We start from the raw sequence: 14528 nt of genomic DNA, 5'->3' as shown, positions 1-14528 counted from the left end.
TTTTTTTTTTTTTTTTTTTTTTTTTTTTTTTTTTTTTTTTTTTTTTTTTTTTTTTTTTTTTTTTTTTTTTTTTTTTTTTTTTTTTTTTTTTTTTTAATATTAGTATTTATTGAATGAAAATTATTATCAATAATATTTATTTATTATTAAAATATTAAATGAATTTTATTAAATTTGAATATTAAAAAATACGGTTACTGTGTTTTTTGTAATGCATGATGATGCAAGGAAAAGTAGGTGCCTTTTGTTACTATGGTCATTGCAACGTGTTTTGTGTGTTTTATTTACTCTCCAATAATTTATAATAATATATATATATATTACAATAGTTTTAAATAATTTAAATTTAAATATAATTTATTGTTTTATTTAATTGATTTTACGTGAGTTTAATACGTATCTAAAATAATTTTAGGATAAATTGAATTGTAAAAACATTTTTGTAAATATTTTAAACATTTTTTTTTTGGATATATTTTATATCCTAAGCACAAGATTTAGATTAATATTTAAAATTTATATTTACGTTGCGAGGAGGTATTGCACTGCATGTTACTAAAGGCTATGACCAAATTACTAATAGTATCAATGTGAAACATCTTTAAAAAAAAAATTAGTGGACAGGTGACGTATGCGATATGTAAATGAACTGATATCACATTTAAATGAGAGTGATGGTTAATTTTTTTTAAAAAAATTGATAGTTATTTCGATAAGATTTTATAATAACAAATTAAAATATTAAATTTATTTACGTCAATTTTACCTAAATCAATAAAGAAATCAATTCCCGAAAATAATTAATTATTTTATATTTATATCAATTAGTTGGAAGAATGGTATCATTTTTTTTTTCATTTAAATTATCTTTCATTATATTTTATATATGTTTGGAATAATTCATCAGAGACATAAAGAATAATGAATTTGAAATTTAATTTATTTCCATAAAGTCTTCCATAAATTAATAATTGAATTCAAATTTCATTCAATCGATTAATTATTTTTATTATTCATTTCAATTCCTGGCCAAAATTAATGCTTACCGAAAAAATAAAATTAAAAATAAAAATAAATCCATTCAAATCGAGAAATATTATAATATTATTCATTACATGTTTTTTTCATTCAACATTTAAAACGTCACAGCTTTGGTTACTTACTGGAATTTAGAATAAATTGAAAATTCAGATTAAAAGTCAATCGAAATCAACATATTATTCATTCGATTAAAATAATATTCATACATAATATAATTCTTCAAATACTCGTGTTGTATTTTTAACTTATTAAATAATTTATATAATATCAATAAAATGAATCGAGATAATTACGTATTTACAAAATACAGTCTCAATTCATCCAATTTCATCAGATTCGAGATGTGATACAGATCTATTCACTCTAAAGCAGATTTGCTGTATCATAATTTACATTTTCTATTCAGAATCAAAACCTCCTATTTTTTAGGAAGAGAATGAATCTTTTAAGATCGGAAAAAATGGGTATGCATTAAAATAATTATAAATTAAAATAAATATCAAAATTCAATTATTTAATTAAATAAAAGGGGTTGGATCTTTTAAAATATCCATAATTAATTAAAAAAAAACAATTTAAAAAGTAATATAATTAATTTAAAAAGTAATATAATTAATTTAAAAAGAAGTTAATTTCACATGCTTGTCGACATACCCCACCCCACCCCATATATATATATAGACATATTTCATGGAGTCATTGTGCCAAACATGAAACATGTCTCAAACAAACCAAGGGTGCTATTCGTGCCATATCCGGCTCAAGGTCACGTCACACCGATGCTCATGCTCGCTACTGTATTCCAGCGCCATGGTTTCCTTCCTATATTTCTCACGCCTAGTTACATCCACCGTCATATCTCGTCGCAAATTTCACTCACTGATGAAATCCTCTTTATTTCCATGCCGAACAGTCTCGATGACAATACGCCACATGACTTTTTCACCATCGAGACAGCCTTGGAGACCACCATGCCAAGCTACGTTCGACGAGTCTTGAGTGAGTACAATTCGAACGGAAGTGGCGTTGTTTGTATGGTGGTCGACTTGCTTGCTTCTTCAGCCATCGAAGTTGGAAAGGAGTATGGCGTAGCCGTGGCTGGGTTTTGGCCAGCCATGTTTGCAACTTATAACCTCATTTCAGCTGTTCCTGACATGGTCAAGAACAACCTTATTTCTTCCGATACAGGTTACCACCCTTTTTTTTTTCTTTTTTTTTTAACAAATAATAATAACCCATAGTTTTTGGGTCAACCATATTCGGCTCCATTTTTTTTATATTTTAATTAATTTAATAATCATCATATCTCTCTTTAAAAAAAATGCTTTAATTGCCTAAAATAAATAAATAAATAAATATATATTTTTTAAGTTTATGTCCAATTTTATTTTAAAATTTTAGTCAAAGAGATAAGAAAAAAGAAAATACCGTAATTTTCTATTCCTGCCACGTGTCTTACTTCCATTGGTTGCTTTTTCTTCAATCTAAATCCTATATTTAAACATGTAAAATAAATACGTAAAATCCTATATTTTTTAAGTTTCATTCCCATTTTATTTTAAAATTTTAGTCAAAGAGATAAGAAAAAAAAAATACCGTATTTTTTCTATTTCTGTTACGTGTCTTCCTCTCATTGGTTGATTTTTCTTCAATCTAAATCCTATATTTAAACATGTAAATTTATCATTAGTCGCTAAACTTTGTTTAATTAAGCTTAATTAACAATCTCAAAGATTATAATGAAGAACGCAAATCTTTTGAACAGGATGTCCAGAAGAAGGATCAAAACGGTGCGTTCCGAACCAGCCGCTGCTGTCTACAGAAGAACTGCCGTGGCTGATCGGAACTTCCGCGGCAAGGAAAGCGAGGTTCAAATTCTGGACAAGAACCATGGTTCGAGCCAAATCTCTTCAATGGATTCTCGTTAATTCCTTCCCAGAAGAGCTTCCCCTTGAAAACCCCATCCCCAAAAGCTCCACCGCTGCCGTCTTCCTCGTCGGACCTTTGAGCCGCCACTCGAATCCGGCAAAAACACCCACTTTCTGGGAAGAAGACGACGGCTGCCTGCAGTGGCTGGAGAAACAGAGCCCTAATTCCGTCGTCTACATCTCGTTTGGGAGTTGGGTTAGCCCCATTAACGAGTCGAAGGTGAGGAGCTTGGCCGTGGCGCTTTTGGGTCTTAGGAAACCGTTCATCTGGGTTCTGAAAAGTAATTGGCGAGATGGGTTACCAATCGGGTTCACACAAAAGGTGCGATTAAAATATATAGTTTATATTTAATCATAGTTAATATATTTCTTTTATTTTTTTTAATCGGTTAAATTAATAAAAATGTTCTTTAACCTTTTATTTTATCCCTTAAAATTTTAAAATCTCATCAAAAAATATATTAATTTTTTTTTATTTTAAAAATACTTTTATTATTAATTATAAATGAAAGGTAAAATAAAATTTTAAAAAATACTCTTATTATTAATGATTTTTTTTTAAATTTATGGTATTTTTCAACATTATATTAACAATATTTTTGAATTTCAATAAAAAATTGAAGATATTTTTTTTAAATTTTAAAGTATATTTTTAAATATTTTAAAAAAATTTATGAATATTTTTCAAACTTGATATTAATAATATTTTTAAAATTAGATATAGTTTATTTATTTATTTATTAATTAAGCATTTTTAATTCAATAACATATTCCGAAGGCGTGTAGTAATATGTCTATACTTGAATATATATATATATATATGAATTCTAAGTATCCTTAATCTCATTTATACATATTTGTATCAGATTCAAAGCTACGGAAGACTCGTTTCATGGGCTCCACAGATGGAGATTTTGAAACATAGAGCAGTTGGTTGTTATCTAACTCACTGTGGGTGGAACTCGATCATGGAAGCGATTCAGTGTCGAAAGCGACTACTTTGTTTCCCGGTGGCGGGCGACCAATTTTTGAATTGTGGGTACGTAGTGAACGTGTGGAGAATTGGGTTAAAACTCAATGGTTTTGGAGAGAAAGAGGTTGAAGAAGGAGTGAGGAAAGTGATGGAGGATGGAGAGATGAAGGGGAGGTTGATGAAGCTTCATGAGAGGATAATGGGGGAAGAGGCCAATTCTAGAGTCAACTCTAGCTTCACCACCTTCCTCAAAGATATCAACAAGCTTTCGTTCGGTAGATTTCTGTAGCGTTTAAGCTCTCGGGTTTAGTTTGTAGTTAAAAAAACGTGACTCGATTTGATTGTATGACTCCGACAATAGGAAGAAATCGATGTTGTTTGGTTTAGGTTCCATCTTAAAACTGGTTAACTCGTCTATCTCCACTATAAAATAGTGAGATATCTTAATTTTTACAACGTTTTCGAATGTGGTCTTATTTATGCTTATAAATTTTTTAAAGCTCGAAGATAAATAGACGGGATGACAGTAAATATAAAATTTAATTTTTTAAAGTTGATTTTATATTATATAAAAAAAAAATTTAATGGACTTCTCAAAATTAACGAGATCATTAGTCTTGAATGAATCTTCTTGAAACGAATTGATCAATCGGAGAGAATTAGATGATTTAACGGTCCAATAAATAAATAAATAAATAAAGTAAAATTTAACACTAAAATTATTATTAAAAGTCACATTTAATTTATGCACTAATGGTACAAATGTACTTGCGTTACGCAAATATATATATATAGGAGCCTTATCCGAATTTTGCAACTTTTTTCTTACTCCCATTTTCTTCGAGCTTAAGCTTGGCTAAGCTGTGTCTTGGTGCCGGGAAAGGATTGTCCAGAAACTGGAGGATTTGATCGTTCCATTTTACGTTGCTAGATTGATGTCAAGTTGAAGGATTTGTCGTGATTTGATTGTGATATATTTTTTTTTCGATAATTCATCGCCGGAGTTCGAGATTGGAAGCTCATTGATTTTCTCTGCAGTAAATCGGTTCGATCTTACCTGAATTGCTTCCGATTTCAATTTTAGGTATTGTTAAGTAATCCTCGGTTGAGTTATTTTGATTTTGTTTATCAACTAGTTTTAATTGTTGTTTGTTGTAGTTTGTTTTTATTGGTGAGAAATTTCTGTCGCATTTTAGAATAGTGAAATATTTGGTGCATTCGATCTACTGTTATTGGATTGATTACTGATGTAAGAATTTAAGATGCTATTTCTCTTTTGGTCTATCTCAATATCTTTTAGAAACCAAAAGGCGACTTGATCTATGACAGAAATGAAGAGTTGACGAACATCACTGATTGATATCTATCTGATTTGATTTCCAAATGGATACTCTCTCTTTCTAGATTGCAGCATTCGCAGAAAAAATACTTTCAAGTATTGGCATCTGTTTGAAGCATAAAACTTTCAGTCGTTTCTTAAGTTTGTGATATTATTAGACTAGAATTATCTGAATGACTTTGGTCTTTCCTAGTTTCCATTTTTGATAGATTTGGAAACTTGGGAAATTCAAATTTTATTAGCTTTAGGAAGAGAGATCGATGAGGCCTGCGATTTTGTAATGTCTTTGGTCTTCTAACACTGAAGAATTTTGAGCGGCGACGGATTGCTCCATTTCTTCGTCTTAGGTTTAGAAACTTGTATAAAAACTTTCATATTTGTAAGTTTTCTCAAACTTTGCCTCATAATCGAAAGTTATAAACATGAAAAGTTCGATTGTAAAATTCTGTCCATTCCTAAGAAAATTTATGGCTCCATTCTCATGGAGAGCTTCTTCTAATCACATCTCTTTAACTGTTATCCTCGTGGAGAGTTTTTTCTAATCTTATCTCTTTAACTAATAGGTCGGATTAGATTTCCGCCCATCTCTTTCTTCTGTAATTATGTGTTTTAATTCAGTTGTTCTTTACAGAAAGGAAAGAAAAGAAACACTGTACTTTTTGTTTATACTTGTGGGTTAACCAACTTATAGTGAGCTTGTATAAGTTTTACATGGATTATTTCTCTAATTCACATTATTTTCTCATATTCTCTAGGAACCAGTGGCTGTCAAGGTAATATGACTGATAACTACAGCCACGGAAGTGTAAGCTCAAGCTCAAGTTTGAATAGCAGCTTTCAGGAAACTGAGGATGATCGTACATTTGCCAGAACCTCGGCAGAGGAAGAAAAATTGAAGTTTGATAACAAGCTCGGGAAGAGACTATCCCATCTGGATTCCATCCCTGTACTAACTTCTTTCTACTTCGTTAATTTCTACATTAATTGGATTATTTCCTATTGTTATCTATGTTATGAATGCAAGATTTTACTGATTTTTATTGGCCCTATGAATTCTCTTTCATAAAAGAAAGAAAAAAAACCGTTAGGTTGTTCATTATTAGGTACATTGGCTAATTAAGAAAAAAAAAATCATGGGTTTATAAATAAAGAATACTATTTTCATTAGTATGAGACATTTTGGGGAAACCAAAAGCAAAATCATGAGAGCTTATACTAAAAGTGGACAATATCATATCACTATGGAGGTCCGTGGTTCCTAACAGTCTGCTGCATTAGGTTGTTCATTATATGATACCACAGGCATCAATTGCGTGGCCCTATACTTGTGAAATTATTTATCTCCTCCTTCAGTTCATAATGGAAAAAACAAAAAAAAAAAAACTATGCTTATCTTTCTGATATCTGCAAATTCTGGAAGGTTGTCATAATTAAAAGTACTGATTTATTATGTTCATGCCAGCATACTCCTCGGGTTAATGGGGAGATACCAAACGTGAATGATGCAACCCTAGACCACGAACGGCTGTCAGGAAGGTATTGATTTTACATCAGGGGCTACATCCAGGAAAATTAACTTCAAGAAACAGTCTAATGCTAAAATATGACTAGCCATTGATTATATTGGTCGAATAGACTTTTGCTTTGTTCTTTAGTATACTTAACAATGTAGCTTTTGTTGATCATAGTGAGTCCTTTTTTTAACAGACTGGCCACATATGGTTTAGCGGAGCTACAGATAGAAGGTGACGGGAATTGCCAGGTTTTAATAAGTTCTTGTTAATATCTTTTTGTATTGAAATTTATAGTTATCCTGCATTTTATTGTTGATTTATCTCATGATGTTTCAAATTACATATCTTTTTAATGTAATAGTTTCGAGCATTAGCAGATCAATTATTTCGAAATCCTGATTACCACAAGCATGTAAGAAAGGCAGTCATCAAACAGGTACTGTAAATTAAACTCTACTGATGCGTCTAATCATTTTAGCTGTTCTATTGATGCTACTTAGCCATTGATTGCATGATGAATGTTGGTAAAAATAAATGTTTATAGAATTTGACACATTTTTATTAAGGGATTGAATGCAATGTGTGAGATACGGGTTCTTAGTAATGGATATCTGGAAATTTTCAATTTAATTTTCTTAATATTACCTTGGATAAAATTTAAAATTAAATGTCTTTGAGATCGAGTTAAAGTTTTAGAAGTAATATCATATGAACATTCTATAAGCTCGAGTTCTAAATTCTTTGGAGTGTCATCCGATGAATTAATCTAGATTCAAGTAAGTTGTTCGGACACTCTTGTTTACAGATCTTGAAGTTATCCTTGTACAATATTTGATTCCCCAACCTTGAAAAGCACCATATGCCAGCTTCCATATTGGACCCTAGGATGAGTGTCATATGAAAGGATGTTATTGGAGGAGATCACATATGATTTTTTCTTTGACCCAGTCTAGAAGTTTCTGCAAATCTTGTGAATGGGAATGAAATTGCCTCAGTAAAATATGTCTTAAAAGAATTTCTTCGCTAAGCAGCACGGTTGTATTAATAGTATTATTCTTGAGGGTTGTGGGAGGAAATCAAGCCACCTTTGGAAAATTATTCTAAACAGTTTCAACTGCCTCTCTTCCTAAATCTAGTATGAGTCTGAATAAGAGAAAAGTTACTGGCTTTCTGTACTAATTCCTTTGTTTCATTACCCAGTTTTTAGTCATGTTTTGTCTGTGGTACTGTTACTGTATATCAAATTCACCTGTACAGTAAATTTTATTGAACTCTGTTCTTGCCCATTCAGACCAGTATCCTGCAGTTCATGAAGCATATCTAGCTTTCAATACCCATCTGTATTGCTTGTATCTTCTTTTTTCTCCATTCTTGTGCTTTATTCTAATTCCGGTTCACTTACGGGAAAGAACTTAAAAAGCCCACTTGCCATATTTTTCTTATTGCCTAATTTCCTCTTTTTCTCCAATGTCAGTTAAAGAAATTCAGAAAACTATATGAAGGCTACGTTCCAATGAAGTACAAAAGCTACCTCAAGAAGATGAAAAAGTTAGTTATCTATGCTACGCTTATTGACTTCTCCCCTTTCAAAGATGGCTTGAACTTGTCTTATGAACTGAGTAATTGCTTCTTCTAATTCTAACTCAAAACTTTGCATCTCACTAGATCAGGTGAATGGGGAGATCACGTTACTCTACAAGCAGCTGCGGACAGAGTATGTTGAATGTTTATTCTTGTGTAACTGCTGCGAAACTCCTTTCTATGAATTCTTCTTACACTGCTAGGAGTTTTGGTTGAATGACACATTTCAATTTCTATACATTTCTTATGAAGGCTTGGCGTGTAAAATTTTCCTTTACCAATACCTAAGATTCTAATATTTAAGACCTCGTATGTTATCTTTGTTTCACTGGAAGATCATTTCGTATTCACCACCACTATGTGTTTTAATACACTCAAGGTTGATCTTGAAAAATGTGCGGTGGGCTTTTTTTTCTTCCTTTTTTTTTTTTTAAAAAAAAGAACTTTTATCTTTTGTGTGTGTGAGTATGCTGTGTACTTGCGTGTTGTCTTGAACTTTAAATGGTCTAATTCCCCACGCTACTTCCAGGGGACACATATTGTTCCTTCATATGCTGCCTCAGAAACCTTCCTATATATTTTGCCTGATGGCTCTCCTCTGACTTTTACTCACTCATGCAAGTTTCCAAACATAAATATATGGATATATCAGCATTTTTTTAATTATTGAAATGAAAAAAAAAAAACTCTTTCCATACAAATAAGAAATATATATTGCAAATTGGTGATATTTTGAAATTTTATCATTTTCTGTGTATTGTTGGAAATTTATTTATTGGTGAACTGGTATATAGACGCAGCACGGTTCAAATTGTGACCCTTCCATAAGCTGTTAGCATTGATATCTTGTAGTCACATTTCTGCAATGTTATGGAACTCTCCTTGATGATAATTTCCCTTTCTTTTCTAGCATTTTAGCCAAGTCTTAGCAATTCATGTGTCTGCCACGCAGATATTGTTTCTGTTGAGTTAATGCTCCCTTACTATTGTTTTTTTTGTGACTATTTGATTTTGTTAATTTTAGTTTGATGCAAAGATCTGCTTAGTCACATCTTTCCGAGACACCTGTTATATTGAGATCCTTCCCAAAGACGATAGTCCCAACAAAGGTAAAGATTTCAATTGCATATCAGTTAAATTATTATGATTGAGTTGATGCATTTTTAATCTGTAGGACCTCATACATTACACACTAATTAGAAAGCTACTTGAATTTTAATCCATGTTAAAATATCACTAAAACTTGTACACTCATTATCAGACGGTTATTTAGGTTGCAAGGCGGAAAAAGTTTTAGTAAGCAATTTGTCCAACATTATAGAATGTGCTTTTTAGTCTGTGTCCGTCTCTCTCTCACAAGTTGGTCCCTCTCGTTTAAAAAATTTTGGTACCTAAACTGTCAAATAAGGTCCTTTCTTATCCCTCGGTTGGCAGTGTGTGGGTAGCTTGGCTCCCATGAATCTAATTTAGGAATTCCACCTCGTCTTCAACTCAAAAATTGCATTTTGCTTGTAAGTTCCAGGAAATATCACCTGACGTGGTTGAGAAAATTTTAAGAAGTCTGATTTTCTAGCAAGGCAATGTTGGATGAGAAGATATAAATAGGATATCGATCTTCACAGATACAGCCAGATTCTTTCAGTCTCGAGTCTTTCGATATTCTGTCGTACTTGGATTAAAATAGACATAATTTTGAGGATTGTTTTACGATTGACATGGATACTTGAGAGTAGCCCTTATTAGCTCTTTACTGGGCTTCCATCGCTGTTTATGTGTGTGTGTATGTATGTATGTATGTATATATATAGATAAATAGATAGATATAGATAGACAGACAGACACATAAAATTATTTTCTTAATTTTTTTTTATTGAAGTTATTTCTTGTGTCATACAATTGAGGAGGGTCAAACGCAAGAAAATGAGCTTGGCTTAGAATGAAATGTGGGATATGGTAGTTAATAACAAAGAAAGCACAAAATTCTCTTTTTTAAGGAAAAGAAAAGAAGAAAAGTGTGGCTCATGAATGTCTTTATAGAAATTGAACAATAAGAGATGGAATATTAAACCTACACAGTTTGTTTCTCTTGGTTGGATAAAATATCCAATCTTCATTAGAATGTTGTTATATGGAACTACCCTGAATAGAAATATTGCGCTTAGTGCTAATTACTTAATTTTATTTGAGGGGGACTGGAATAATCCTATAGACAGCGAGGCTCCACTTGGAAATTAGAAGACAACATTGGTGGAAATTAGAAGACAACATTGGACACCCTTGAACCAAGAACATGTTGAACGCAAATCCTCGTGGGAAACACTCACACTCTTTGATAACTCCTTGTGGGAAAGACTCACACTCTTTGATAAAGACCAATCGAGAAGAGATTACAAGACACTCTTTAGAAATTATTGCACTCTATGCTTTAGATTTCTTGGGATGAAAACTTTGGTAGGTTGGAGGGGTATTTATAGCAGAGGCTAAATAATCTATTCCTAAAATACCTTAATTTTTTTCTTAAAATACTTGGGTATCTTTATTCCTAAAATACCTAAATTATTTTCTCAAAGTATCTAGTTATCTTTATTCCTAAAAAAGATTCCTAAAATACATAGGCAATGGGCTCGTACAATTATTGGACTTAGAACCTATTGGCTAGTGATGATATTTTAACATAAGCACTTGAATAATTGTCATATTTGAGGTATTATGCGAATTCAGAACTCTCCAAGGCTGTAGCTCATCTAAATTAGTTAGATCTCTATTTGATCTAATTTTCGCAACTCTTTCATGTTGACAGAACTTTGGCTGAGCTTTTGGTGTGAAGTGCATTATAATTCGTTGTATGCCAGTGGAGGTGATAATACCCAATTAGACCAACTTGGTTGTTTCCTTTTCCATTAGCTTTTCTTACTCTGAGTGGCTAATATTTCTTCCATTGAATCTTCTTGCAGATCTTCCTACCAGAACACCTAGAAGAAGGCATTGGCTTTCGATTTTCTAGAGTAATCAAACAGTATCATCACCACCCCGTTTCGACTTCCCCGACCGCCCACCGGTGTATGGAAATCTCGGAAAGTGGCTAACACGAAGATGCCATATAGTTCTTCAATACAAAATGATTGTTTTGTTACACTATGGACAGAAAAGTAGCTCAGCAGACTCGTGGAACAGTATATAAAAGCTGTAAGCATAGGTATTTATACACACAAACTATAAAAGGTTAGGAAATTTATGCATTCCAGATTCTCTTATTTGTTTAGTATAGTTTTGTAAGAACATTATGGTTGAATGTTTAGCTGTTCATCGCTCATGACAGTCATTTTCTTGACAAGCTGTGCATGTGTCTGTATATATTGCAGTGAGTTGGAGCTTCGCTCCTGGTCATTTTAGTTCTCTTTCTTTTTTAGCAATAAATATAATTGTAAGGATTTTTTTTTTCTACATTTGAAACTCTGCAAAGTATTTTAGAAATTGTAATACCAAGGTATTAAATTACTAACTAGGGTTTGAGATTCTTTACCGTTCTATTTTACGGTTCTATTTTAGTTAAATTATACAAGAGATTCTTTACAGTTCTATTTTAGTTAAATTATACGAGGGAGATTCTTTACAGTTCTATTTTAGTTAAATTATACGAGGGAGATTCTTTATAGTTCTATTTTAGTTAAATTATACGAGGATCATTTCATTTACCGTATTTTTAAACTTTAGTAAAAAATGTGATTTCAATATTCGTTTCATTATTCAATCTTTTTCTGTTGTTCACTTAACTTTCATATATTTCCTTTGACTTTTTTGATATTTGATATTTCATTGTAAAAATAAATTATTACATTTTACCATTGCACAACTTCCTTACAATATGGGGCTTTCTCCACCATTTCAACAAGAACCCTATTTCCAAAATCTATTTCTTCTAGTTGAGACTTCCAATATTTTTTACAAATCACCAACAAAATACTACATTTTTCAACTGATCATTCATTTGCCAAATTATAATTTTGTTTTCATTTTAATGAGGAAGCTAATGAAATGGTTGCTTTCATTAGCCTACTCATCCTCACAAGATGAGAAATTGAACCTTAAACATATATGGAATTACTGTAGAGCTACACTCACCTTAACCAATATCCTCCAAATAATGAATAGGTAGATCCAAAATAAGTTTGGCAGAAATGCAAAAAAACACAAGAATTGCAGAGGTAGCCTTTCCTTTCATATCATTAAGAGGATGCATGAATTTATACCCAACAAAATTTCTGATACCTATAAAACAAAGAATCAAAACTAGCAAAGTTGTGGACGCATAAGCTAGAGCTACGTTGTAGTTATGTGGGCATAGAATCTACTGTCCTCATGTCCTGTTACACAACTGCTCTCGCTTTGCATTCTCTATATTCCTCTAAGGATCTCAATTCAACAATTCGTTTGGGCCAAGGATGATGCTACTACATATCTAGAATTTAGGAACCAGGAAATCAAAACTTGAACTAATTATCTATTATTATTCTACTATAACTCATCGTGTTTGTTCGATTCCGGTTCGGATTCAGACTTGGACTGGGCGTTTTCACTTGTTGGATTCTCTGAGTCCTTGGCCGATTGGTCACCTTGGGATGAACTCTCATCGGTTGCTGAATTGGAGCTCTTCACGTCTTCTTTACTGCTCTCTGATTCGTTCACAGGTTTCTCAATCTTAGGCTTTGGTTTGGGAATCTTATCGATGCTGGCAACCTGTACGTATATACGGATATTAGTTCTACAGCAATAGCATTGGAGAATGGCACAATGTAAATAACAATTTTTTAGATCATTAGATGCTGGAGAGAAGAGTTAAAAGTCCCCTATCACATTATCTATATATTGGATCAATAGTATGGGTTTGTTTTTGAGATTAAAATTTAGAGCAGAAAAATACCTTTTCTTGTATGTTAAAAGTCTTCGAGTATACATCTTCGGATGTAAATACTGGTGGGCTAGATGCCGAAGTCCTACACAGAAGAGGGGATCCCTTTAGTCCATTTTTTGCTATACTGTAATAGTACAGGTTCGTAAAAGAAGAAACCAATAAATGCCAAACTAGAATTGAGTTTGATAATGTTTCAAAGATACTTCTCTACATTCTAACAGCGAACCAGAACAAATCCATCATAACTGAATGAACTAATCTTGCCAGTTCGATAATCACAAAAAAGATGATAGAAACAATCCCATTCATAGCATGCAAAATTGAGAACTTCAGGAAAAGATCAGGCATAAAATCAAAAGACTGATAGGAAATAGATTAGGGTATACTGTTCAAAGCACCTTCTTCAAGCGTAGACAAGATAAATATGGAAGAATCAATTTTTCAGGGTCATGAAGTCCAAGCGAAAATTCACTCCTCTTTTTCTAATGGTTGTCGAGACTCTAAAAATTAGTCAGAGAATCTGGAATCGAAGTCAATTCCTCATCTTAACACATGCGATTACGATTCTTAATACCAACAAATATTAGTTTACCAGATTAAAAGAATTAATTTGGAAGAAAAAATGGCTCAACGACAAATTGCTCAATACGGTAGAACTAACAGAAATGAATATGCCAGCGGTACTAATGATGAACATATATCAGGATTCCAAGAGAGTACATGCACAGACGAAATGACTTAAGACTGAAACAAGGGAGATGCTAGAAACTAGACAATGAGAATTAAGAGATAACTTACTTTTTCTGTTCAGCTTCCTTCTCATCCAACCAGATCTTGAGCTTGTCACTATCACTTTTTACCTAGACAAGCCACAAGAGATTTCCCAAAACACCATGCATCAAAAGGGGAGCAATTCAAGATCAATAACTCAATAAACACTAAAATACAAAAGAAAACAACACAATGCAAAATCTTACCTCATGTATTCTTTCTTCTGGAAGCCAAGGTTTCTTGGTCTCCCATTTTTGTATAATCTGCAATTGCTCAAAAAGGCGGAAAGGTCAATTTCTTATTAATTTTTTTTTTCAAAATAAACTAATTTTCAAGGACGAAAATACAAAAGAAAACACGCACACAAGGACCACCAACTCGGGACAACAGAAATTACATGAAAGAGCCTCAGTTGTTGGGAATCAAATTACAACAAAAAAGGGGGGGGGGGGGGGGGGGGGGGGGGGGG

The 14528-nt window shown here is 32.3% G+C and overlaps 3 protein-coding genes across 7 annotated transcripts in view; 2 read left to right on the top strand and 1 right to left on the bottom strand.

Moving 5' to 3' along the window:
• Positions 1 to 1729: 1729 nt before the first annotated feature.
• LOC111477058 (UDP-glycosyltransferase 82A1) lies at positions 1730 to 4390 on the top strand. The gene is made up of 3 exons (XM_023121009.1): positions 1730 to 2229; positions 2807 to 3291; positions 3836 to 4390. The coding sequence occupies exons 1-3, from the start codon at positions 1752 to 1754 to the stop codon at positions 4229 to 4231; spliced, it is 1359 nt and encodes a 452-aa protein (XP_022976777.1). The 5' UTR covers positions 1730 to 1751; the 3' UTR covers positions 4232 to 4390.
• A 331-nt stretch (positions 4391 to 4721) lies between these two features.
• Positions 4722 to 11712, top strand: LOC111477098 (OTU domain-containing protein DDB_G0284757). Of its 5 annotated transcripts, none has more exons than XM_023121080.1 (10): positions 4722 to 4987; positions 6037 to 6227; positions 6744 to 6817; positions 6989 to 7043; positions 7157 to 7231; positions 8270 to 8343; positions 8461 to 8509; positions 9401 to 9485; positions 11177 to 11233; positions 11331 to 11712. In XM_023121080.1, exons 2-10 carry the CDS (start codon positions 6060 to 6062, stop codon positions 11378 to 11380), a joined length of 687 nt encoding a protein of 228 aa, XP_022976848.1. In that variant the 5' UTR covers positions 4722 to 4987; positions 6037 to 6059; the 3' UTR covers positions 11381 to 11712. The 5 variants fall into 5 exon arrangements, with proteins under 5 accessions (XP_022976848.1, XP_022976847.1, XP_022976850.1 ...); XM_023121079.1 differs by having other exon boundaries at positions 4723 to 5026; XM_023121082.1 differs by lacking the exon at positions 4722 to 4987 and adding an exon at positions 5223 to 5377.
• Positions 11713 to 12571: 859 nt separating this feature from the next.
• Positions 12572 to 14528, bottom strand: part of LOC111477011 (heat shock 70 kDa protein 17-like) — a 9106-nt gene continuing 7149 nt past the window's right edge. The window contains exons 12-15 of the mRNA XM_023120930.1: positions 14266 to 14322; positions 14087 to 14148; positions 13298 to 13370; positions 12572 to 13113 (exon numbers count right to left, since the gene is read on the bottom strand). Of these exons, the coding sequence (XP_022976698.1) occupies positions 12892 to 13113; positions 13298 to 13370; positions 14087 to 14148; positions 14266 to 14322 (414 nt within the window). The 3' untranslated portion in view covers positions 12572 to 12891. The remainder of the gene's footprint in view (positions 13114 to 13297; positions 13371 to 14086; positions 14149 to 14265; positions 14323 to 14528) is intronic.

This window comes from Cucurbita maxima, unplaced genomic scaffold (assembly GCF_002738345.1).
Source record: "Cucurbita maxima cultivar Rimu unplaced genomic scaffold, Cmax_1.0 Cma_Scf00003, whole genome shotgun sequence".
NCBI lineage: Eukaryota > Viridiplantae > Streptophyta > Magnoliopsida > Cucurbitales > Cucurbitaceae > Cucurbita > Cucurbita maxima.
The sequence above is the reverse complement of the archived record's forward strand: the minus strand, read 5'-3'. Positions and strand labels throughout refer to the sequence as shown.

Bases quoted from the DNA above. Each gene is read 5' to 3' on its own strand.
- LOC111477098 (XM_023121080.1), top strand. From the start codon at position 6,060: ATGACTGATAACTACAGCCACGGAAGTGTAAGCTCAAGCTCAAGTTTG. The intron at 6,228-6,743 runs GTACTAACTTCT...TGTTCATGCCAG, and splicing joins CCCATCTGGATTCCATCCCT to CATACTCCTCGGGTTAATGG. The intron at 8,344-8,460 runs GTTAGTTATCTA...GCATCTCACTAG, and splicing joins TACCTCAAGAAGATGAAAAA to ATCAGGTGAATGGGGAGATC.
- LOC111477058 (XM_023121009.1), top strand. From the start codon at position 1,752: ATGAAACATGTCTCAAACAAACCAAGGGTGCTATTCGTGCCATATCCG. The intron at 2,230-2,806 runs GTTACCACCCTT...TCTTTTGAACAG, and splicing joins CCTTATTTCTTCCGATACAG to GATGTCCAGAAGAAGGATCA. The intron at 3,292-3,835 runs GTGCGATTAAAA...TATTTGTATCAG, and splicing joins CAATCGGGTTCACACAAAAG to ATTCAAAGCTACGGAAGACT.